This window comes from Dromiciops gliroides, chromosome X (assembly GCF_019393635.1).
Source record: "Dromiciops gliroides isolate mDroGli1 chromosome X, mDroGli1.pri, whole genome shotgun sequence".
In the NCBI taxonomy this organism is placed as follows: domain Eukaryota; kingdom Metazoa; phylum Chordata; class Mammalia; order Microbiotheria; family Microbiotheriidae; genus Dromiciops; species Dromiciops gliroides.
This window is the reverse complement of record NC_057867.1, coordinates 11,351,200-11,374,244: the sequence shown is the minus strand read 5'-3', so window position 1 is coordinate 11,374,244 and position 23,045 is coordinate 11,351,200. Positions and strand designations below refer to the sequence as shown.

The 23,045-nt window shown below is 46.0% G+C and overlaps 1 protein-coding gene across 2 annotated transcripts; it reads left to right on the top strand.

Moving 5' to 3' along the window:
* The first annotated feature begins 1,290 nt into the window (after positions 1 to 1,290).
* On the top strand, positions 1,291 to 20,197 carry TNMD (tenomodulin). 2 transcript variants are annotated; one of them, XM_043974340.1, is made up of 7 exons: positions 1,291 to 1,492; positions 1,667 to 1,801; positions 13,683 to 13,823; positions 14,029 to 14,130; positions 18,001 to 18,154; positions 18,937 to 19,120; positions 19,620 to 20,197. In XM_043974340.1, exons 1-7 carry the CDS (start codon positions 1,439 to 1,441, stop codon positions 19,879 to 19,881), a joined length of 1,032 nt encoding a protein of 343 aa, XP_043830275.1. In that variant the 5' UTR covers positions 1,291 to 1,438; the 3' UTR covers positions 19,882 to 20,197. The 2 variants fall into 2 exon arrangements, with proteins under 2 accessions (XP_043830275.1, XP_043830276.1); XM_043974341.1 differs by having other exon boundaries at positions 1,293 to 1,492; positions 18,937 to 19,103.
* The last annotated feature ends 2,848 nt before the right edge of the window (positions 20,198 to 23,045 follow it).

Below are 23,045 nucleotides of genomic sequence, written 5' to 3'. Positions count from 1 at the left end.
GGAGGGGATCACAGATCCATCCAAGTCTCAAAGTTCAACAACTGGCCAGTAGCGTGAAGTAGTCTCGTTTTGGTCGTAAGGAAGAGTGATCACTTTGACAGTCCATTCGGACTGTATGTAAAAATTTTTAAAATGCCTACTATGTTAGTCCAGTACTCTCCGATCTGGAACACGGATAGTCGATGCTCAGTTGCAAATAACTGTGAGAGGGGGGAAATGGCATCTAGGCAAAGGAAGATTAATGGTGAATTTCCAATCATAACATGGCCAAAGAAGCATTCGATCTGCAGAGAACTCTGGGGAACATCCAAAAGCAAAAGCAAATCACAGAATATTGGAGTGGGACGAGACCTCAGTGACTCTCCTATCTACTCCATATCCCCCCAAAAATGTCCTCTATAGAACTCTTGACAATGCAAAAGTCTCTTGAAGACCTCTCCTGAAGAGGATTCCACTCCCTCCCAAGGCAACCCATTCTACTTTGAGATCACTAGTAGGAAATGTTTCCTTTTTCCAAACCTATATTGGCCTCTTGGCAATTTCTCTCCCCCCCCCCATTGCTGCTCCTGGTTCTGCCCTGTGGAGCCAAGCAGAACAAGGCAAATTCTTCTGGCAGATTTTCAAGTCCTTGAATACAGCTATCATGTGCCCCCAGAGCCCTCTATTCCTCAGACTAACCACCCCCAGTTCCTTCCTCAAACAAATCCACATATGGATCAACTCCAGCCCCTCTGCCATCCTGTTTGCCCTCACCTGGATGTTCTCTGGCATCCTAGATAATGTATGACAAGGGTACAGGGGGACCACTGCCTCCTTAATCCTAGAAGCTGGGCATCTCCTCATGGACCCTTACAAAAATCTGAGACAAAAACAGATAAGATGGAGAAGGAAGAAAAGTTGGGAGGGGGGCAACATCATAATAACTCCACAGTGTGTGGAAAAGAAGCTTCGAGAAAGTATTAGGAAGAAAAGAAAGAAAGTGGGGGGGAAGGTGGTTGGGGAGAGGCAAGAAGTGGAGAGATGGAAGGACTCTGTTCCCGCCTTCCTTTGTTTGGGGGTACACAGCATTTCTTTCCACTGGTATTTTGAGTTCATATTAAAAAAAATTATTTCAATGTGCCTAAGTCTGGTTCCTTTCCAACCTAATACAGCCCACCCCCCCCTCTCCATCCTCCAAGCCAAGAGTTCTCATTATAACCTTTGGTCTTTGCCATTCTGGGCGGAATTCACTACGTGCATGTTCTATGCATGCACGGCGGGACCTACGTAACAGCCTGCTGCAGCCGAGGCCCCCCTATGATACTTCAGCCTCTGGTAGGCCAGATTTGAGTCATACAAATCCAGCTTCTCCTCTGGCATCTGGGATCCAGCTCAGCTGCAGCTCACTCCACCTCGGCAGTCCTCTCAGAGTGCAGGCAAGAGAGCTTCACTCTGAGAGATGGTGGCGGCAAAGAACTCTCCAGACAACTGTGAGGACTGTCACTTTCTAGATGTGAGTCACTTTGCTTTTTTCTCTACTTCACCAGATTTTATCCAGGGCATCAGAACTAGTAGAAACAACTTTGAAAGATTCCTTAGTGTTCTGACGGTGGTGTTTTTTTGTTCTTTTTGTATGTGTGTGTGTATGTGTGTCTGTGTCTGTGGTTTCTCTTTGCTCTTTGTTTAGGGGGAGACACCGAAGTCCAAGAAGAAGATATGCAGGACATTAAAGATTGGGGGACTGGTTTTCGGTATCCTGGCTCTTTCCCTCACTCTCATATTTTTGGGGGGCAAGCACTTCTGGAACCTCGAACCCCAAAAAGTAAGTAAATGCACCACATTACCTAAGTGCTTTCATTTCTGCACACTCAAATGAAGTGACCTATTTGCAAAACGCTGTGGTTTATGCAGTTTTTTTAAAAAATCAGCTCATTAGGTCATCTGTGTGTCTATATTCCAGTGATATGACAGAATGGGATTTCAATTTCTATTATTTCTATGTATCATGACTTCGCCAAGGCAGGGAACCAGAGAGGGAAGGTATTCTTTGTATCTGAATTTCTACCTGGGCTTGTGGAATATTTGGCCTTAAGGAGTTAAGAATCTTCATTGAAGCAAGGTTTATTGTGAGAAAAGACTTTCCATCTTTCTTTCAATTATCTGGCTAGAAACTGGTGGAAAAGCAATTACCCTACCACCGAAGGAGAAACAGGCAGAAAGGGAGCAGCAAGAGATTTTCAGAGATTATGTTTCTGCCTTAATACATCTCCCGTGTGAACAGGCAACAAGGAGGACTCCACCAAGCCCAGGGAGTTGCTCCGATCTCTACGATCACACTTGTGGTTTCTTTTTAATTAGCAGCGATCAGGTCCCCACTAACCACAGCTGCCTCGCTCTTCCCTTCACCCTCCAACCCCCAGTGACACAAGGCAGATATCTGCAAAAGGAGTTAAATCACAGGCCCCGGGCACCTTAGGAATCCATACAGTCGGACTGGTGTGGTGTTCGGAGGAATTCAGCTGCCTGGTCTGGGTTTCATTAGTCCAAGGTGACTGTGATTATCACTCCTTAAGCCTCACAAAATGCTAAGTCACATTATCCCACCCACAGAGACCCAGAGCTCCTTCTCTCAATGTACGTCCATCTATTAGAGAATAAAACAGACAAGTTTGAAGAGAATGGCAGTAAGACAAGTGGCTTTGAACTGTCATGTTGTGCTATAATGTACCCAGACTATTGTAAGAGTCTGTGTGGCATAGAGCAAAGCTTCTTAAGCTGTGGGTTGCAACCCCATATGGGATGGCATAACTGAATGTGGGGGTCATGAAAATTTTGTCAACGGTAAAAGGTTATGTCGACCTATTTTAATACCCCTATACACCCGGGGTCACGTCAAAATTTCTCGGGCAAAAGGGGGTCGCAAGTTGAAAAAGTTTAAGAAGCCCTGGACTAGAAGATGGGAGATGGCCTTGGAGTCAGGGAAACCTAGGCTAAAGTCCCACATTTGACATATGCTGGCTAGGTGACCATAGGTAAGTCACAGCTTCTTAACACCCTGAGTGACTCTAAGACTGTAGATTACAAGTCTTAGATCACAACTTGCCAGTTGGTGTGGGGTGAAGGGAGTTTCCACACTAGAAGTTCCCTACTTTAATGAAATAACAAGTCTCCCCAAAAAACCAAAGCTATATACACACATGCAGCCACACAGAGCTCATTATTATGGATAGACTGATGGATCTGGAGTCATAAAGATATGGGTTCGAATCCTGTCCTAGCTAGCCGGGTGACCGTGGACAAGTCATTTCCCTTCTCAAACCCCCCAGACAAATCTCTAAGACTAAGTTACTGGTGAGCACAGGAAGAAGGAGTTTTTGTACTAGGAGTTCCCTATATCAATGAGATTAGAAGCTTGTCCCACCCTCCCCCCAAAAAAATATATTCACATTAATTGTTCTGCTTAAATATTCTTTCAGCCATAGAAAGTTGACAACCATTTGGTCAAGTTTCAAGAATAAACCATTTTAAAGAGTGGCTTAGGGACGTCCTTTGTGAAATAGAGTGTGGAGGCACTTTCTATCCTTTTTGCTAGGTTTCTTCTTTTATTCATTTTTCATTCTTAGTCTGGGGTTTTGGTGGGGAGGGGGGCATGGAAAGAGAAAAGCAGAGAACCAGGAAAAAGGATGAGAAGATGAAGGTTGGCATGGAAAAAGTGGGGAACCCGGGACACAGAGCAGGGGACGAAGATATGGGAGCAGGGAGGGGAAGCCTGGGACAAAAGGCCAGGTCTATCAGATTGCTTGCTGTCTTGGAGAGGGGAAAGAGGGAGAAAAATTTGGAACCAGAAATCTCATAAAAACGAAAGTTGAAAACCATTTTTACATGTAACTGGAAAAAGAAAATACTATTAAGATTGAAAGGGAATGAGGGGCAGAGGAAGAATGAGGTAGGAATTGATTGGATTGGATTGGACTCAATTCAAAAACTGTTTGAATTGAATTGAATTGAAAAAGAAAAGTTCTATTTGTACTTAGTTGGGAATCATTTGCCCGAACCTGGTCTTGATTTTGAAAATGAAGACCAAAGGCTGCCCCTGTGGCCACCAATGCTTCTCCCCTGCCCCTGCCATTTTCTTTGGTCTCCAATAAATCCTACCCATGTGTAAGTAAGAGGGGAAAGCCTAAAGGAAAAACAATGAAGGGCAGCCTCCTCTCCACCACTATGCAGTTAGCCCTCTTCTTCAGCCACTGGCTCCCTGCAGAACTCACAGAGCATGCAGTGGGGCTAGCAGGTGAGGCAAGACAACATGTGGCAAGAGGGTCCTCAGGGAAGTACAACTGCCTGTGCTTTAGAAACCCTTCCTTAATTCCCCAGGTGACACAGAACACCTCTGATTATCCAGGGAACCATCAGTCAGTGGAAGCCCCACACTGCATAATCTCCTTAATAGAATGATTCCACATGAGTTAGAGGAAAGCTGACCTTTTTGTTTCCATCTCCCACCCCAAAGGTGCTGAGATGTGCTGAAGTGAGGTTGGGGGTGGGGAGGAAAGGGTGGGGCAGGGGAAACGTGGCATTTTTGAATATAGGATCATGGGATATGTCCCAGTGCAGGGGGCTTTGTCATTTTATCACAGCAGTGCAGCTAGCAGGTGCTGTTCTAAAGGGATTTCTGTCCTTTTTAAAAGCTTGCTGAGTTATTTGCCACAGTGAGATTCTATAAGATTAGGTGGGGACCTCACTTTTATCTTTTCAACTGTATGGGGAGTGGCTCCTGGCCCCCCATAATCCCAACTCCAGTTGCAGCCCCTGAAAGACCCAATGCCCAATAGCTGACCAATTCCAGCTGTGCTCCCAGATGTTCTTGCTGATACTTTCTGCCACTATAGTCCCTTAAGAAGGCCACTTTTTGTTAATGACAATTGTGACCAAAAGGCAGGGGGAAGGGAGACAGAAGGAAAAGCTGGGCTACCGGCAATTCATCCAGCTGCTCACAAGAGCAAACCCTAGTACTGCGTGCTGTGCTGCAGAAGGCCCAAAAGGCACTATTGAGACCTGACTGCAGCTTTAATGAGACCCATCAGTCAGCCCCAACTTCTCCCTGGCCCCTGGGGGCTTCTAGAATTCTTCTCTTTAGATCTCCTGTTCTTGTCTCAGTGAGCAAGGAGCAATCACGGGCCTTGGCAAACCAAAACCCGAGGATAGCTCACGGCATGCACGAATGTGGCAGTCCTATAGGAGTGCAAGAGAAGTTGAGAGGTGATCAAGAATCCAGTTCCAAGGATAGAACAGCCCAGGGATGTGGCTCTGTGGGAAAGGATGCTCAAAGCTCATCTAGTAACAAGGGAAAGGGACACTGAATTCTCCTCCCACCAGTCTCTAAGCAATGGGCTGCCATATGGGCCCTTTGCTCTCATCTCTCTTTTTCCTTTTTCTATGGTGAGCTGGATTTAGTCATTAGACAATTAAGGCCTGTCCCTCCCATGCCACAAGATACTCTCTTGTGGCCCTAGAGAATTTTGATGGAGCACAAGGAGAACCAGGCCCTCGTTCATCTAGTCCGACCCTGCAGAAGCATCCACTGAAATCCAATTGCTGGAGTTTATCCCATCCCATCAGCTGGCTAAGCAGTGATCCTACTTCCAAATATTGCTCATGAAGCATCCACTCTAGAAGCTAGGTGAGGAAATAGAAGCCCACCATAGATGGGACTGGGAGCATGGGATTGGGAGAAGGGACATAATCCTGGGGGATGGCAAGAGGACTTTCCCATTATGACAGCAGCTATACGCAGGTGGGAGTTTGAAGTGCCAGGCACACAGGGCCCACATTGGTCTCCGATGCTGAAGGTCCCCCATGAGCTTTCCTTGCACACTGCCCTCATAGAGGTTTTTCCAGAGTCTACTCAGGCTTGGGATGGAACATCTCTCAGATCAGATTTGAGGAGGGTTTCAGGGGGAAAATGGGTGGGGCTGAGGATAAAGGAACAGGCATCCTGACCAAATGAAAGAAAAGGTACCCTTTGAATGCAGGGCTTATGGAAAATTCCAGTCCTGAGGGAAAAGCCAAGTTCTCCTGGCTGACTTTAGAGCCTGCGGGGCTGTTGGCTAGAGAAAGCTGATGGTGCGGGGCCACTTATTAACAGAGGGGACATTTCGGCTGTCCCCAGAGCTGCCTTGCAGTATTAGTGTTTGCTCCTTACACCCCAACACACACACACACATCTGTTTAAAATAAGCTGTATTTATTTAAAATCCCACATCTGGTGCTGACATTTTCATTCCAATAAGTCCTCTTCCTCCTAGCTGCTTCCCCCCCACCTCCCACCTTGTATGGACAAAAGACTCAGATTTCATCTCCTAAAGGAAGTGCGAGACCCACTCGAATCTCTTCCCTTTGACATTTTAAAACACACACACACACACCAAGCAAAGTTTGAGGAACTGGGGAGGACTGAACCCAGGGGAATCTTGCTTGATCGGGCCATACTGATCCCCACCAGCCCTCAATTATCTCCAGAAGTCCAGAGGTGTTCAGCCTCATGCCTTGAGGGGCTGGCTGTACCTAATGGTGCACAGACCTGGGGTTCCCAGGAGCTTCTGAGGGTCTTGGAAGACCCTCTCCAAAACTTCATAAGTAAGTTCTGGCTCTCCTTGGGCAATTGATTTTGAGCATTTTGCCCACCAGGAAGGAAGGAAATGAAAAGAAATGAACAGAGGAGCTCTCAGGGGCCAGGTAGAGAAACCTTCAAAGTAGACAAGTAGAGTTTTCTGTGGCAAGCTTGGGTACATGTGTGTCATGAAATCTGTGCAGGTGAATCAGGAGGGCTGGGAGGCTTGGACCTGTGGACCGATCAAGCTTCCCCTCATTCCAGTAACTAAACCCGGCGGCCTACAAAAACTGGTAGCCAGGACATCTAGGTGGCTCAGTGGATAGAGCACCGGCCCTGGATTCAGCAGGACCTGAGTTCAAATCCGACCTCAGACACTTGACACTTACTAGCTGTGTGACCCTGGGCAAGTCACTTAACCCTCATTGCCCCACCAAAAAACAAAACAAAACAAACAAATAAAAACTGGTAGCCACTGGTCCTTAGGTGCCCTAACAAAAAGCCGCAAATTGCTAGAGGCAACTTCTCACTTCCTCCTCCATACAACCCAGGAAGCAACTGACATCATACCTCCCCCAATCCTGCCTCAGTTTTTCAGAATAAGTCGTCTGAGGAATCACCAGAGAAACCAAGGTCCCTGAAAGTTAGTTGTGACAGAACACAAGGAACAGAAGGAGGAGCTGGGACCACTAGTAAGGAGACTAGGGTGGGCCAACAGGGCTCAGCCTCAGTGCACCAAAATTTATAGGGTACAGTCAGCACTTCTTCAGCAGCTAGAAACAACTGAGCTTAGCACTGATGAGCAAGAATTAAAACAGGAAGCTATTAGACTGCAACCAGACCCCCAAGTGAGCTCCTCCCTAGTGTATCTTCCTTCCCCGACCCTCCCCCTGTCCCACAAAAATGCCATGTTGTTACTTGCTCCAGACTCTGCACTGAACTAAGTCAGGAGGCCTAAATTTGAATCCCACTCTAGCACTGACTCTCTGTGTGACCATGTACAAGTCTTTTCCCCCTCCCCAACACATCAGCGTCTTCCTTTGTCTGATAGAGGAGAGGATTGGATTAGCTGATCTCGAAAGTCACTTGCATCTTTAATATTCTATAAAGTAATGATTCTAAGGTCAAAAGTCAGGGTCTTGGAGGAAGGGGTGGTTGTGCTGCCCCCCGCCCCCCAGTGAGCTGTAGCTGTCCTTTCAAACATGACCCAGAAGACTCTCACTTGCCTAGTTTGGGTGTGGTTTTTCTCTGCTTCATCTGGCTTAGCCAGAGAGAGACCTCTTTTCTTCACTCTTCTTCAGGGCACATAAGAAATATAGATTTCCTCCCCGAGCTCCCCTTGGTCCCCCCTCCTCTCCCTACTGCCCCAGCAGCTGAGTGGGTGAAACTACTGTCTGGAGAAGCATTTGCATTCACATCCTTAGCGGGAGGAATGGGCTTCATTTTCTTTTGCTGCCACGTCGACCCCATCAGCTCAGTTAGAGTTCCCTCTTCCTCCTCCTGCATTCCAAGAATCAGACTCACACTTGGATAGCAACTCCCACTGGACCATCTCCTACTTGAGCTACTCACGGGCAGTTCACACCGTTGAAGCAGAAAGCAAGCGCTAGGATGTTGCAAACATAGATGGGTTCGTTGGCTGGCTCCTCCCAAGGGAGCCTTTGGTTGTCGGCTTCTATGACACCAATGACAAAGGAATGAGACTTCAAAGTGAACTGCCCATGAGCGACTGGCAGTGGAATTGGGCCCATGGGGGAGAGAAGCTAAGGCGTCGGAACTGCCACTTTGGACGCCTTATTAGGCTCAGCAAAACGGTTGTTTCCAATCGTGTTGCGCTAGCCCATGTGATAGCATTTTGAAATGCTGAGGGACTAGCAGAATCCTTTGGGCCATAAGTCACTGACTTGAAATCATCCTCAGGTCATCTCCCCAGTCCTGCCCCAGGGACTAAGCTGGTCTCCCCCAATCAAATAACACATCCCTCTACCAAGCTTGCCCCATTCCTAAGAGGGGGTACTATCAACTGCTCAATCAACCAATGACAGTAAAAGCAGCAAAGAACTAGACAGGGAAACACAGCTGACCCAAAGGACAAAGAAAAGGGAAAGGGGGAAAGGGAGGGAAACTTCTCAAGCTCTGGATTCGCAGATGCAAAGAACAGCTCCTGAGACCAACCTTGTTGAAAAGGAGGAATGTCTGTGCTACTTAGGCCAGATTTTTTTCCATACTTTGAAAGGGGTAATTGAAGATCCAGGAGGCCAGGCTACTCTAGGAAAAAAGTCTACTTCCACAGGTAACCCAGTACCTGGAGTCCATTTAATTACCATTGGGTCCCTCAGGTATGAAACAGCCTGAAGTAGATTGCTCCCTCTCAAATGCTCCTGCCCCTCCCAAATGAATACCTGCTATTCTGAGCACAGATTTCAGTTTCAGGAAATATACCCCATAAGGTGATACTGAAGGATGAGGGCTGGGAAAAAGAGCAACTAGATGAATCACAGATTTCAACAAAGAAAAAAAAAAGGCCAAATACCCCCCAGACCAAATGTCCTCCACTCTTTCTGAACATACTGAACCTACTCACCCCCTAAACAGATTTCTCACACCAAGGTCTGCAGCAATGGTACCCTTCAGAAAAGCTTTCTTTTCAAATCTCAGAGACTATCGCAAACAAAGGAAACAGAAAAAAATGAAAACCCATGAAAAATGGATGATGAGGCTCATTTACCGCCTGAGTAGAAGGATTAAAATAGATTGGGGAAGGAATTTCTGGGCAGGAGAAAAAATGTGTCTGCATCCTCTCCACGATGGGTTTTTTTTTTCAATGTGGTCTTCTTACACTTTGCAATTCCTGTGACCTAACTGCTGGATTAGCTCATTGCACTTGGAATGCAGGTCCTGCTGCTCTTAATTGGTTTGCTGTCCCCTGATTAGCTTGAACAGAGTAGGAAGGGAGCCAGAAAGCAAATGGGGCAGGGGTGGGGGCCATCAAAGATAAATTCCCCCACTTCACAGTTTGACCATTAGTTGGTCCAGGGTTTGGGACCAAAGTTTAATGCCCACTCTTATCTACATCCATGTAGGTAGCCTAATTCTTCTTTAGTCTAATATTGGGCAGGACAAAGTTAATCTGGTCCCCTACTCTTCAGAAAGCCCCTATCCAGACCAGTTAGCACAGCAGACTAGAGCTTGATGCCAGTGAGGCCAAAGTTATGATGAGCTTGGTCCTTAGACAAGCCAGCCTGGAGATCTTCCAGATGCACCCATTTGCAGAAGCCCCTTCCAGAGGTTTCTAAATGAGAAAAGTTTATGTCTCTCTCCACACATGAAAAGCCAAGTGGGTGAAGAAGACCTATTCTTTAGACTATGAAATGCAGTAGGTGGGATAGTGCGTAAACCAAGCTGTTGGTACATTGATCTTGGATGGATGCTGCAAATGAATGATAAACTGGGCCCAGAAAGGAGTAAGAGAGGAGAGAGTAGGCCAGCTAGCCTTGGAGAAACTGCACAGAGCTTCTACCTGAAACAAAGGCTCATCTTTCTAACACCTATATTCTTCCAGTGATAATGCATGAGTGTACACCATGAATTCATATTCCTGGTCACCCAGAGGGCAATGGGAAGATATATAGTGAGCATACACTGGTTGAGTGACATTGCCAATTATGAGTGATGGGCACAAAGTGGTGTAAGACATATCAGAGGTGCATGCTGGGAAAGGGAGATGTCTGATCATGTACTGACTGCCAAGGATAATGGATGGGTAGCCTAAGTGCTGTGTCAGTACACACATAACATGCAGAGACCTAGCAGAAGGTCTCCACATACTAGTGAGACCCCCCTCTGGAGAGCTCACAGGAGTACATGGATGAGCGCCTCACAGGATGAGAAGGTGTGGATGGCTTGCAAAATGTGCCACTTGAAAGAGGTCCCCAGCTGGGGTGAGATCAGCTTCATGCAGAACCTAAGACTTCTGCAGGCATGACCTGTGCCCCCTAAAGTTGGCCATGCATTTCCCAAACGTGTGTGTGTGCTCCATGGGAAACCAGACAAGAGGTGGCGCCCCTAAAACCCATCCTCCCACATTTAAAAGCACTGGAGGATATCTAGGGGGCACTATCCCAGACTCTAGTCCTCGAAAGGGCTACTTTGGCTTAGGCAGGGCCAGCCACATAGCTGGATAGAAGTCCTTCACTTTCAAGGATTGTAACAGTACTGGAAATAAGCTAGCTCTGGGGAAAATGGATCCCTCTCTAGTTAGGACCATAGGAATTCAAGTTGGAAGGGACCTTAGAAGTCACCTAGTCCTGGTCTCTCATTTTACAGAAGAGAAAACTAAAGCCAAGAGAGGCATAGTCACTTTCCCAAGGTCACACAGGTGGGTAGTAAGAAGCAGAACTGGGATTTGAACCCAAGTCTTCAGACTCTAAATCAATCAGGTGGTTCAGTGGATGCCTGATTGGACTTGAAGTAAGGAAGATCTGGGTTCAACTCCTGCCTCAGATGCTCACTAGCTGTGTGTCCTTGCAAAATCACTTTGTAGCTCTCAGCCTCAGTTTCCCCATCTATAAAGTCAGCTCTAAAATCCAATTCTACAAAACCCCAAGTTCTCTCTGCCTCCCATTGTTACCAATCCTATCACAGAGTCAGCAACAGAGTGATGGAGGGAGACAGTCACAAAGGTAGCTCCGACAAAGAATATTCCCGGAGAAACTTTGAAAATCATTGTGATCTGCTGAGCTTAGCACCACTGCCGCTTTCCAATAATATTTATCTGCAAGGTGTCCAAGCAGGGTGCATTGCCAAACATGCCGGAAAACTCATTCTCCAGGAGAACGAAATTCGAAACGTCTCCAGTCCAATTTCAGAGTCTTCCTCCGATGATTGAAAATGCAGCCTGTACTTTCCTGGGGCCCAGGTAGGCAGCACTCCAACATCCATCCCCTGGTCTCTAACCTCATTTTTCCATGCACCAATCCATCAACGGCGGTACTGATGAAACACCACTACAGGCAGTGGCAGTGAAGTTTATCTCAGGGACTAAGAGTAACACAAATTCCGCCCTGTTGGGAGACCTGACAAGGCTGAGTCTGAGCTGGATGCTTCTCCTACCTCCTCCCCCCAGCCCCCTCACCATAGGTCCAGCTGACAGAGAGCTCAATTTGTTACTCTGGGTAGAGGTTTCTCTTTTCTCAAGCTGGCTGTGGAGCTGAAACCAAGGACATATTTATAGCTAGGAGCAAATACCAAGCCTAATGGAATCTGCTACCTGTCACCAACCAGCTCAGGCTTCCTTAGTTAACTCCATGCCTGCCATAGATCTTGGGCTGCCTTTTTTCTTCCCTCTCTGCCTCCCAGTTGACCTTGCCCATTTGCTTGGGGGGAAAAAAATCTCCCTCTGGAGACACCAGTCTCATCCCCCAAAAGGAGGAGAAATCATTCCACAAATGTTTGTGGTGAACCTACTGTGTGCACAGGAAGGCCCCCTGCTAGCCATTATGGGGAAGGGGAAGAGGAAAGAAAGCTGTTTCAGCCCCAGTCTCTTATTTTTCAACTTCATCAGTCTCTTTTCAGGCTCCAAAGAATCCTTGTTATAGCAAACTCTTCCAACATGTTTCTCTGCTTGAGTTGAGGACAAACCGACCGGGTTAAGCTAATAGTATAAGGCAGACATCTGCAGACACCAAAAACGCAAGCCAGATCTGGCAGTCACTGAAGAAGATGCCATTTGAAAGAGATCTTGTCCCTCCTGAGGGCATGCTTTTTTGCAGGCTCTTGGCTTACCAGGGTCTTTTTTCAGAAAGGATGGCTGGAGGACTCATAACAGCAAAGTTCAAATAGGTTTCTAGATGTGGGGTCAGGCTTTATTAATATTCCCTAACTAGCTCATTTTCTGGCATTGGTCATTCCGGTCCTTGGGACTGCAGGAGTTTAGGTGTCCCCCCATCAAAAGATTCCAAGATTGTGGGGCAGCTAGGTGGTGCAGTAGATAAAGCACTGGCCTTGGATTCAGGAGGACCTGAGTTCAAATCCGACCTCAGACACTTGACATTAACTAGCTGTGTGACCCTGGGCAAGTCACTTAACCTTCATTGCCCTGCACCAAAAAAAAAAAAAAAAAAGATTCCAAGATGTGCAGGAGTAGAGACTGCGCAGACCGTGCAGAAACTGTAACCTTTGTAGACACGTTAGTGCTGCGTGGACTTAGGAAAGAGCGCACTGTGAGGTAGGAGGAGCATGGGATTGGGAGTCAGGGGACCTGCCCCTTATTCCTTATGGGACATTAGAGAAGACTCTAATTTAACACTTGTCTACACTGTAAAAAGAGGGAGTTGGGTTGGATGGTCGATCTCTCAAGTTCCCTGACCTGTGATCCTGTGGACGTGAGGGACTTGAGGAAGGTTCCAAGGAAAAGAACCAAAATAAGGAAAATAGAGCCTAGAAAAGAATTAGGAACAATCAATGGTTTTCAGGGATTCCGATGTCACAGTGGGAATGGGGTGCCAATTTACTCCCTTTCTCCCTACTGAGAGAAAATAAACTTAGTCTGTGACGAGTGGGAAGTTCAGTTAGCTCGAAGCACCAAAGGCTTCAAGACATTGAAATAAGTTATCAAGGGACGCTGTGAAGTCTCCTTTTGCTGGAGAGTCTTTATTAAGACTCCAGCTCCCCCTTCAGAAAGCTTTAGGTGATGCTTACCTGGAGGTGATTAACTAAACGTACTTTATGGATCCACTGATCGAGAGAACAATAAATATTCCCCACACTTAACACAAGGGGGCAACATTTTACAGTCTCATTGGTCTATTTCAAGGTGGTTTAATATTTAGTCAAAGTCTACAAACTGAGCTGCTGGAACTCAGCGGGCAATTTCTCAGTGGTCCCGCTTGTAGAGAACCCGCCACTCAGCTTTATGATTTCAAAGCCCCTCCCTTGGCGTTCAGTGTCCCAGAATTATATATTGAGATAGCTCCTCATCAGCTGGGCCTTGAAGGACGCCAGGGAGAAAAGGTAGGTGCTCCTTAGATGGTACCAAATGAAAAAGAGAATGTTCTCAGTATCTCAGAGCTGCTTTTCCTCCTTGTTCCCCCAGATCTATGATGTAGAGCATACATTCTTCAGCAATGGGGAGAAGAAAAAGATCTTGATGGAAATTGACCCTATAACCAAAACAGAGATATTCCGAAGTGGAAACGGCAGTGACGAGACACTGGAAATCCACGACTTTAAAAACGTAAGTTGGACATTCCCCCCCTCTCTAGTTTGTCCAGCCGAAGTCATAGCGTTTGAGCTGAAGTAGCAGAGCCTTTTGTGTTACTATTTACAATTTAAGCCACAACTCTGGGTTCCAACTGTTCCAAGCAGAGCCCTAAAGGAAAAAGGTCACTTTGGTTGCCAAGTTCTACCATTTCACAGAATGTGGTTTTGCCTCTTTTTAGGGCTACACCGGTATCTTCTTTGCTGAGCTCCAAAAATGCTTCCTGAAAACTCAGATTAAAGTAATTCCTGATTTCGATGAAACCGAGATGGAAGACGCTGAGGTAGGTGTGACATTGTTTCTCTGGGCCCGCAGCACCTAAGCTTTGAGCCCTGTGTTCCGGGTCTTGACACATGCTGCCATTCGCATTTCTAGCTCTACTATTTCGGCTGAGGTTTCTGGCAAGAAAGGGACAGGGGGGGGGCAGCTAGGTGGCACAGTAGATAGAGCACACTGGCCTTGGATTCAGAAGGATCTGAGTTCAAATCCAGCCTCAGACACTTGACACTTACTACCTGTGTGACCCTGGGTAAGTCACTTAACCCTCATTGCCTCATTGCCCCATGCAAAAAAAGAAAAGGACAGGGATGCTTTGGGACCTCAAAGATGGCTCCCTTTCGTCTATGAAGGTTCTCTCCCTGCTGACCCAGAGAGCAAGACTACCATTACATAGAGTGTGGTGCAGCAAACAGAACTGGTTTGGGAGTCAGAGAGATTCAATCTGAATCTCAAACTCTTTTATCTATTACCCATGTAATCACAGGCAGGTCACTTAACTTTTCTGAGCCTCAGTTTCTTCATCTGTAAAATGAGAGGCCTGGACTAAACGTCAGTAATACTTTCTCCATCACTTTCTTAGGTCTTGACAATCAAGGATATGATATGATAAATCAGGCACTTGTTTGTAGCATTTGCCAAGGTATCAGTGGTCACACTGAAAATTTCCCATTTGGCTCTCCCTCAGGAACTAGCCCCCACACACTCTTGCTCTATGATCCCTTTCAACACTAGATCTAGAAACCCATCTGGGAGAACCGGTATGGCCAAAAACTCCATCCTGCTTGCAGCCAAACTAGTGACAACCCTTTCTTCCTGGGGCTAGCAAAGCATAGCCACACGGTCAATCCATCCCCAGGCCCATACGAGAAGTCTTTCAAACTTGGTATGTATACCCTGCCCAAGGTCCTCTATGCTACTGGGAGGTGTCAGAAGAGGCCTTTAGCAGAGAAAATAAGGGATGACTTCAAGGAAAACCAAGTCAACCCCACCCAAAACAAGGTCCTAGAAAAGTTCACAGCACCAAGGGCAACAATTCACTTGCCACATATTGCCGCTCTGACCTTTACTTTGTGCTCTCCGTGGAATTTCTGACCTCATAGTCCTACCTGGGCCTCGTTGGAGAAGAAAAGGTCAAGACAAAGGAAGGGGAAGTTCCTTCTGAAGCTCTCAAAAGGCTGTCTGTTCCCTCCAGCTGCTTTGTTTGCAACTAGGCCAGCACACCTAGGCACAAATCAACAGCCTGTGATTGCAAAAACCGGCCGACTGAAAAGGGAATGGGCACAAGGTCCCCAACTCTCTAGTGCCACCCCAACTCTGTCTTTCATTGCTCTCCTTCCCCAGCAGCCCAGTCTTTTTCCTGGCCTCCAGCCTGACCCTAAGGCCTACCAAGGGCCCCACCGGCCCCTCTGGTCATGCCGGTGGCACACTCTGAGCTAAAGGTGACTGACCCCTCTTATTAGAGGGCTTTTAAAAAGGACAATTACAGAGAGACAAAAGATATTGCTATGACCTCAAGGTCTATGGCCAGAACATTCTAGAAGTATTTTTAGAGACACAAATCAGTGTAATCAAGAAACAGGATGATAATTACTAGAGGTGGGACAACTATAACCCAAAAGGGGACAACGAGGCAGCTGAATCAACAGAGATGTTCAGCCTTATGCACCAATTTTAGCAGAAAATTGACAATAGTGGTTGTGTAAGAGCTAAGCAGCCAGCCTTGAGAGATTTCAACGAATCCAGAAACATTTCCAGGATTTATTTGTGCATTCCATTGAATGTATGGGACCAAGTGCCAACTCTCCCCTGATTTATTTTTCAGCTCCTTTTGCCAAATCTATAAAAGGAACCACAACCTGGAGTTCCATAGGTACAGAGAACTCCTGGTATGAATAATCCTTCCACCCATGCAGATCTATAACTGGTCTACAACTTCTAGTCTTAGAAAGTCTGTGGGCACTGAGATATAAAATGACTCAAGTTTACACAGCTAGTAGGGAGTAGGGAGGGGGGGACTTGAACTCAGGTCCACCTGATTCTGAGCCAGCTCTACTATATACATGGGCACAGACAAGTTCCAAGTTGTTTTTCTGGTAAATCAATGAATTAAAAGGACACAAACCCTCTTACTATGATGCTGCCTGCATAGAAGCTGCAAGTGAAATGTACCAAGCATCAATGTGGAAATAGGCCTGGTCTTGCTAATGACTCTATTCAGTGTGAAAACTTCATCTTGTGCAGGCAGCTCTTTTCATGGCATCCCAAGGTCCTTACAGACTTTTAAGCATGAGACAGCATGGGGTTGAGTATTATAAATTACTTGGAAAAAATATGCAAAGGCATTCTACAGAGAATAAATTAGAGCACTGAAATCAGAAAGCTAGGAACAGAGAAGAATGAAATTGAGAGATCTCATCATTGGGAGGGTGACGGTTAGGGAACGTCTTAAGGCAAGAAGACAAGTCAATAAGGAGGCTTGGATGCAGGAGCCTGAGAAATAGCAATGGGGATCAGGCATTTCCAAAGGCAGCAATACTTCTGGCTGTTGCGGTGTGGATGCATGCAAGAAGACTATTTAAAGACTATCCTCTTACAATCAATCACTGCCTCCTTGATCTGGACTGAGTGAGAGCAGAGGAGTCCCACAGTGACCTCCACTCACCTGGGAGCCACACTGCACAGAGTGAGCATGGGCCCAACCATCAACTAAGGACATGGGCCAGATTGACCATGTTGGTTTTAAAAGGTGTCTAAGGACATTATTTTTTATTTTGTGGGGCAATGAGGGTTAAGTGACTTGCCCAGGGTCACACAGCTAGTAAGTGCCAAGTGTCTGAGGCCAGATTTGAACTCAGGTCCTCCTGACTCCAGGGCTGGTGCTTTATGCACTGCAGCACTACCTAGCTGCCCCCTGGACATTATTCTTAAATGTACAGTTGCCTCTAAGTCCTAGGGCAATAAATAAAGGCATCAAAATCCTATTCTTGGGTTTGACATGGTATAAAAAACTCTCTCTGAACCTATCTCAGTTTCCTTCTTTAAAAAATGAGGGAGCTGGGGCAGCTAGGTGGAGCAGTAGATAGAGCACCGGCCCTGGAGTCAGGAGGACCTGAGTTCAAATCCGGCCTCAGACACTTGACACTTACTAGCTGTGTGACCATGGGCAAGTCACTTAACCCCCATTGCCCCCCCCCAAAAAAAAGAATAGGTCATACCAGAATGACTCATTTCCTAGGGGCAGCTAGGTGGCGCACTGGATAAAGCACTAGCCCTGGATTCAGGAGGACCTGAGTTCAAATCTGGCCTCACACCCTTGACACTTACTAGCTGTGTGACCCTGGGCAAGTCACTTAACCCCAATTGCCTCACCAAAAAAACAAACAAAAAAATGAGGGAGTTAAAGTAGATGACCTTAAAGTTCCTTCCAGTTCTAAATCTGTGTTACTACAATCCTGCTTCCTAGGACCAAGTCCTAACATTATTGCACCCCCGCTAAGCACCTCGGTGGTACAATGAGCAGAGGGCTAGTCTTGGATGCAGGAAGACATGAATTCAAATCTTGCCTTAGAAACTAGGTATGTGACCCCGGCCAAATCATTTAATCTCATTCGGAATGAATTCTCTCATTTGTAAAAAAAAAAAAAAAAGCGGGGGGGGGGGGAGGCGGGAATAATGGTACCAATCTCAACAGTCCAAATGAGATAACATACATCAAGTGCTTTGCAAACTTGAAAATGCTATACAGGTGCTAGCTATTTTTATTATTCTCATTATTATCATTATTAGCTCAGCCCAGATCTTGCTTACGCATCAAAGGTTACCTGCAAGATTATGGGGTTTTGGTTTCTCTCCCTTTCCTATTCACCTCTTCCAGAATGATGAAATCACAACCACCTACTTTGAGCAATCTATGGTTTGGATCCCGGGAGAAAAGCCTATTGAAAACAAAGACTTCCTTAAGGGTTCCAAGATCTTTGAAGTCTGCCAGAATGTGAGCATACATTGGATCCATCCCACACTCCTAACAGGTATGAAGTTGTTCTCCCTCCAAAGACAATGCTGGGTTAACGATCTCTGCATGTGGAGACAACCTTTCTTGTAAAGTGAATCCTATCTTCCCAGATGAGACAGTACGTGCTAACTGCCAGCAAAGGGGATTTTCACAGCCAAGTTATAAATCAGACAAATTAATGCTGACAGGCTCTTAAATATACCAGCAAGGGCAACGCCACCCTAATGTGGCTAGTGATGGCAAAGAGGCAATCTGTCTTTCATTATACATCTGTATTCATTCCCCCCAACGTACCAGCTCATTGCTCAAACCACTGCAGGGCCAACGCTAGAGCAAAGATCAGTCCAACACTGGACCTCCACACAGTGAGGCACGAGCCGGTGGCATTCTCCCTGGAAGATGGGACACCTGCTGCATGTCTGCCTCTCTGGTGCCTATCTTGGCAAAGCTATGGGCCTTGCGTACCTCCTATCGACTACGCTCACTTCAGAGACCTTGTGGCCCCATTTCTAGACATCCCAGAATAAAAATATAACTGGGAATGTTTTCTCCTAGGGCAAGAGTAGTTAGGGGAAGAGGGTTTTCTAGTGTCTATGTCGTTAAGAACATCTGGGCTTAGGTATCTGAAGGACTATTAGCTTTGAAAATACCCGGTTTTAGTACATCAGCTAAAGGATGAGTCATTTACCCATACCAAGGCTAGGGAGAAACTCTTCCACCGCTGAGGCCCCACTGAGCTAGTTCCACAGAGGCGTCGGGAATGCAACGTTGGCACACTCCTAACATTTGTCGTCTTAGCTTCTGAATTTCAGGACTTTGAGGGAGGAAATGAAAATGTCCACTTTCTCACAAACCGAAAAAGTGGGATTGACCTCAATGAGCAGTGGATGGACCCCGAAGTGAAGCCGGGGAAGAAACGCCAGAGCCGCCAGCTAGCTGAAGAGGATCTCCCAGTGAACGACTATGTAAATTGGGGGGTTAGGTAACGACCAGCTCTTTCATGATGTGCTCAGACCTTAGACTGGGAGTTTCGAAAATGGTTCCAACAGCCCAAGCGCTTTGCCACCACAGCTCTGCTACGTGCTTCTTCCCCACTTGACAGTTGGGGGTAACCTGTTTATAGACTTTGCCCACTTACTCTGCTTTCGAAGAAAAGAAAAGGGGATCATTACAAAGTGGTAGGGGATCCCCAAAAGCGTCCCCATTGTAACACCATTTCAAGTCACTTTCATTAGAATGGGAATGACAGCAAAATCAGTTGTTTTATAAACTTGCATGGTACCATGGGGGAGGGAAACTAATTCAATACGAATTTTGTAGATCACTATTAGCTTGCTTAAGAAATTATGAAGAGTTATGTTGACCGGGAAACTTAATTATCTGGTCTTCCCTTTAAGTAGCCTGTAGCGCTCTCGTTTTGGGGGGGACTTCTGTGTAGTAGGCCTAACCTCTCTAAGTCAACTTCTTTATTTTTCTTACAGACCGAAAATGGAGTCGAATTTGACCCCATGCTGGATGAAAGAGGTTATTGTTGTATTTACTGTCGTAGGGGTAACCGCTATTGCCGCCGGGTGTGTGAGCCTTTACTGGGCTTCTACCCCTCCCCGTACTGCTACCAAGGAGGGAGGGTCATCTGTCGGGTTATCATGCCTTGTAACTGGTGGGTGGCGCGCATGCTGGGCAGGGTCTAGTGCCAAACTTAGGCACCATGCAAGTAAGCCAATCCATGATATCCATGTGTAACCCAGTGAATTTCTGCCCTCTATGGCTATTACACAGTTACCTACTTATTAGTATTGTATAAATGCATGTGTCATCAATGGCCTGATTCTTGCCAAATACTCTCCATGCATCAGGGCAGAAAATCCTCCCTGACCACCTTCTCACCCCAAATTGGTGCATATTTGTCTTAACATGGGCAAGCTCAGCAGAACATCTGCAACCAGCTGAGGAGAGGAGGGATGGCAGGCGGGATTCCCAGATATTGCCTTTTATGATGCTGTATAGAGAATGAATGAAAGGCTGGTAATAAAATATTACTGTAGCTGACTCATAAAAACGTTCCTTCTCCTTTGTATTTAATTATCTGAAAGATAAACTGTAGTCTTACCTGAGCATCTAATAAAGCCCGGGTCCAGCAGTGAGAGTCTCAACAATTTTCCACTAACAGATTACCACTGCTCAGACTCAGCAAAGGAGAAAACGGGACTAGCCCAGAGAGTCGAAGCGTCATCCTTGTCCTGTAGGAACGAACCTTCCTGCTCTTGGCCAGATTTGTCTTTTCATAACTTTGACTTCTGACCTTTCTTTAGATGACCACCTAGTTTGGGACTGTTCCAAGGCTATTGTCCGGGGAACTGGGATTCCTAAGCCCGAACACAGGGGCTTTTATAAGTTCCAAGGGGGGGGCAGGGAAAAGAGGGTGTCATCTCCCCAAATTGCAGGGGAAAAGAATTCTTCTCTACCCTCTGAAAGAGAGGCCCAAGCCAAGTTTCTGGTCACCTGGTCCTTTGGCCGAGAATGACATGGAAAGGGGGCAGCTAGGTGGCGCAGTGGATAGAGCACCAGCCCTGGAGTCAGGAGTACCTGAGTTCAAATCCGGCCTCAGACACTTGACACTTACTAGCTGCGTGACCCTGGGCAAGTCACTTAACCCTCATTGCCTCACTAAAAAAAAAAAAAAAAAAGAATGACATAGAAAGAGAAAGTTTGCCTCTGTGTTTACTTCTGATTTCAGTAATTAAAGTATACCAATCTACATGCCCCCTGGATTTCCATTTGGAGAGGCCCCCTCTGCCCCATAACCTCAAAGTTATTTTGCCATGAAAATAACAAAGCATTTACAAATATTAAGGAGCTACTAAGATAACTGATAGACAGGAATCATTTTCTCTTTTTCGTAAATGCAAATGAAGAAGCAAAGATAAGAGGATTTACAAAAAGTTGAATTAAAATCAACCATCCAGTCCCTGTTTCTTGAGCCCTTGGGGATAAAATAAGTGCAAAGATGCCCACCCCATCATTCATCTATCCATTCATCCATTCATACAAGCATGTGTTTCTAAAGCCCCTCCTCTGGGTTGGGAGCTCTACTAGGGGCTTTTGTTATTGTTGAGTTGTTTCAGTCATGTCCGACTCTTTGTGATCTCATTTGGGGTTTTCTTGGCAAAGACTCCGGAGTGTTTTGCCATTTCCTTCTTCAGCTCATTTTACAGATGAGAAACTGAGGCAAACAGGGTGAAGTGACTTGCCCAGGGTCACATAGCTAGTACGTGTTTGAAGCCAGATCTGAATTCATGAAGATGAGTCTTCCTGATTCCAAGCACAGTGCTCTATCCACTGCAACACCCAGCTGCCCCTACTAGGGGCTGGGAATACAGAAATGAACACTCTGGGCCCTCTAAGAGCTTAAGTTATAGTGGGGAAACAATCTCTATGCATATGAATAAATATAAAAAGAGGTGGCTGGGGAGATATCAAGAAAGGCCTCAAGTAAACAGTGGCCCTGAAAGGGAGCTTTGGAGGAAGTTAGGCACAGGGACTTTATTACCCTAAGTGAGGAACAGAACACGAGCACACACGATGAGCCTCAGTTGTATAGCTGTGCTCCATATGCAGACATATACCCCAAGATATATGTACATACACTTTAATATACATATATACACATAAATGTATGCTTGTACATGTGTGTGCATGTGTGCATGTATATAGACATATATGTTAATTATGACAAAGGTTGTGCATGCCCAGGTGCCATTTGAGATGAATTTTCTGCCCACATTTTCCCCATTCACAGAGTCAAGAGGTTGGCTCCAAGGAAATACTCCTGATTAATTCCTAAAGTAGCCTATACATTGGAAGACAGGGAATCCCTTCAATGCCTATGAACACAGAAGAAAGACAAGTGCTTATCCAGCAACTCCTGATGCACAATGCTCTTGGACATAGCAAAAAACCTTCTAGGACAGACATATCATTGACTCACTTGAGATAAAATCTAGAACAAGAGGGAGAAAGTGAAAAGATGGTATCTCCCACCATCTTTCTGCCCATTTAAGGAAGGAGAGAACTTTGCCACTCTGGCTTTTCTTGTATTGAGTACCCAGATGTCCCCAGAAGCCAACTGGACTCAACCACATTGATGACAGATATGCTTATTTTCCCTCCCTCATCATTCCCCAGGTTGGCTTTCCCATCACAAGAGAATTTCTGGCATCTCATACAAGAGAGCTCAAAGTACCTCGAGCCCAACCCCATCCTGCATTCTAAACTACTGCCAAATTCCACCACTTTTACCAACACAAAAAACTGAGTTCATCATGAATTAGTGCCACATTCATTAAGTGCCTACTGCCTGTAGAAGCCCTGGGGAAGATACAAAACTTAACTATCTAGTTCCTACCTTCTTATCTACTAGGAGGAAAAGACACACACACACACACACACAGAGTCAATCTGGCACTTTAAAGTATGTACTATATATGCATGCTATACTATACATATATGGTGCAGGGGCGCGTATACACACACACACACACACACACACACTCTGACAAAAATGAAATATTCCCTGCCTTACCTTCAATAGAGGAAGATAGCTTGTACATATGTAAGAATATATGTCAATGGGGGGTGGCAGCTGTTGACATAGAGACTGGAAATGGCACCTGATGAGGTCACTGAGAGCATATCAAGAAAAAAGAGGGCCCAAAACAGAATATTGGGATATATGCAAGATATGAATGAAGATCCATCAAAGAAACCTGAGAATGGAAGAGAACCAAGAGAGAGCAGTGTCATGAAGGGAAGGGGAAAGGCATTTATATAGCACCTATTATGAGCCAGGCACTGGGCTATGCACCTCTCGCAAATATGCCCTCATTTGATTATGAAAACCCAGAGAG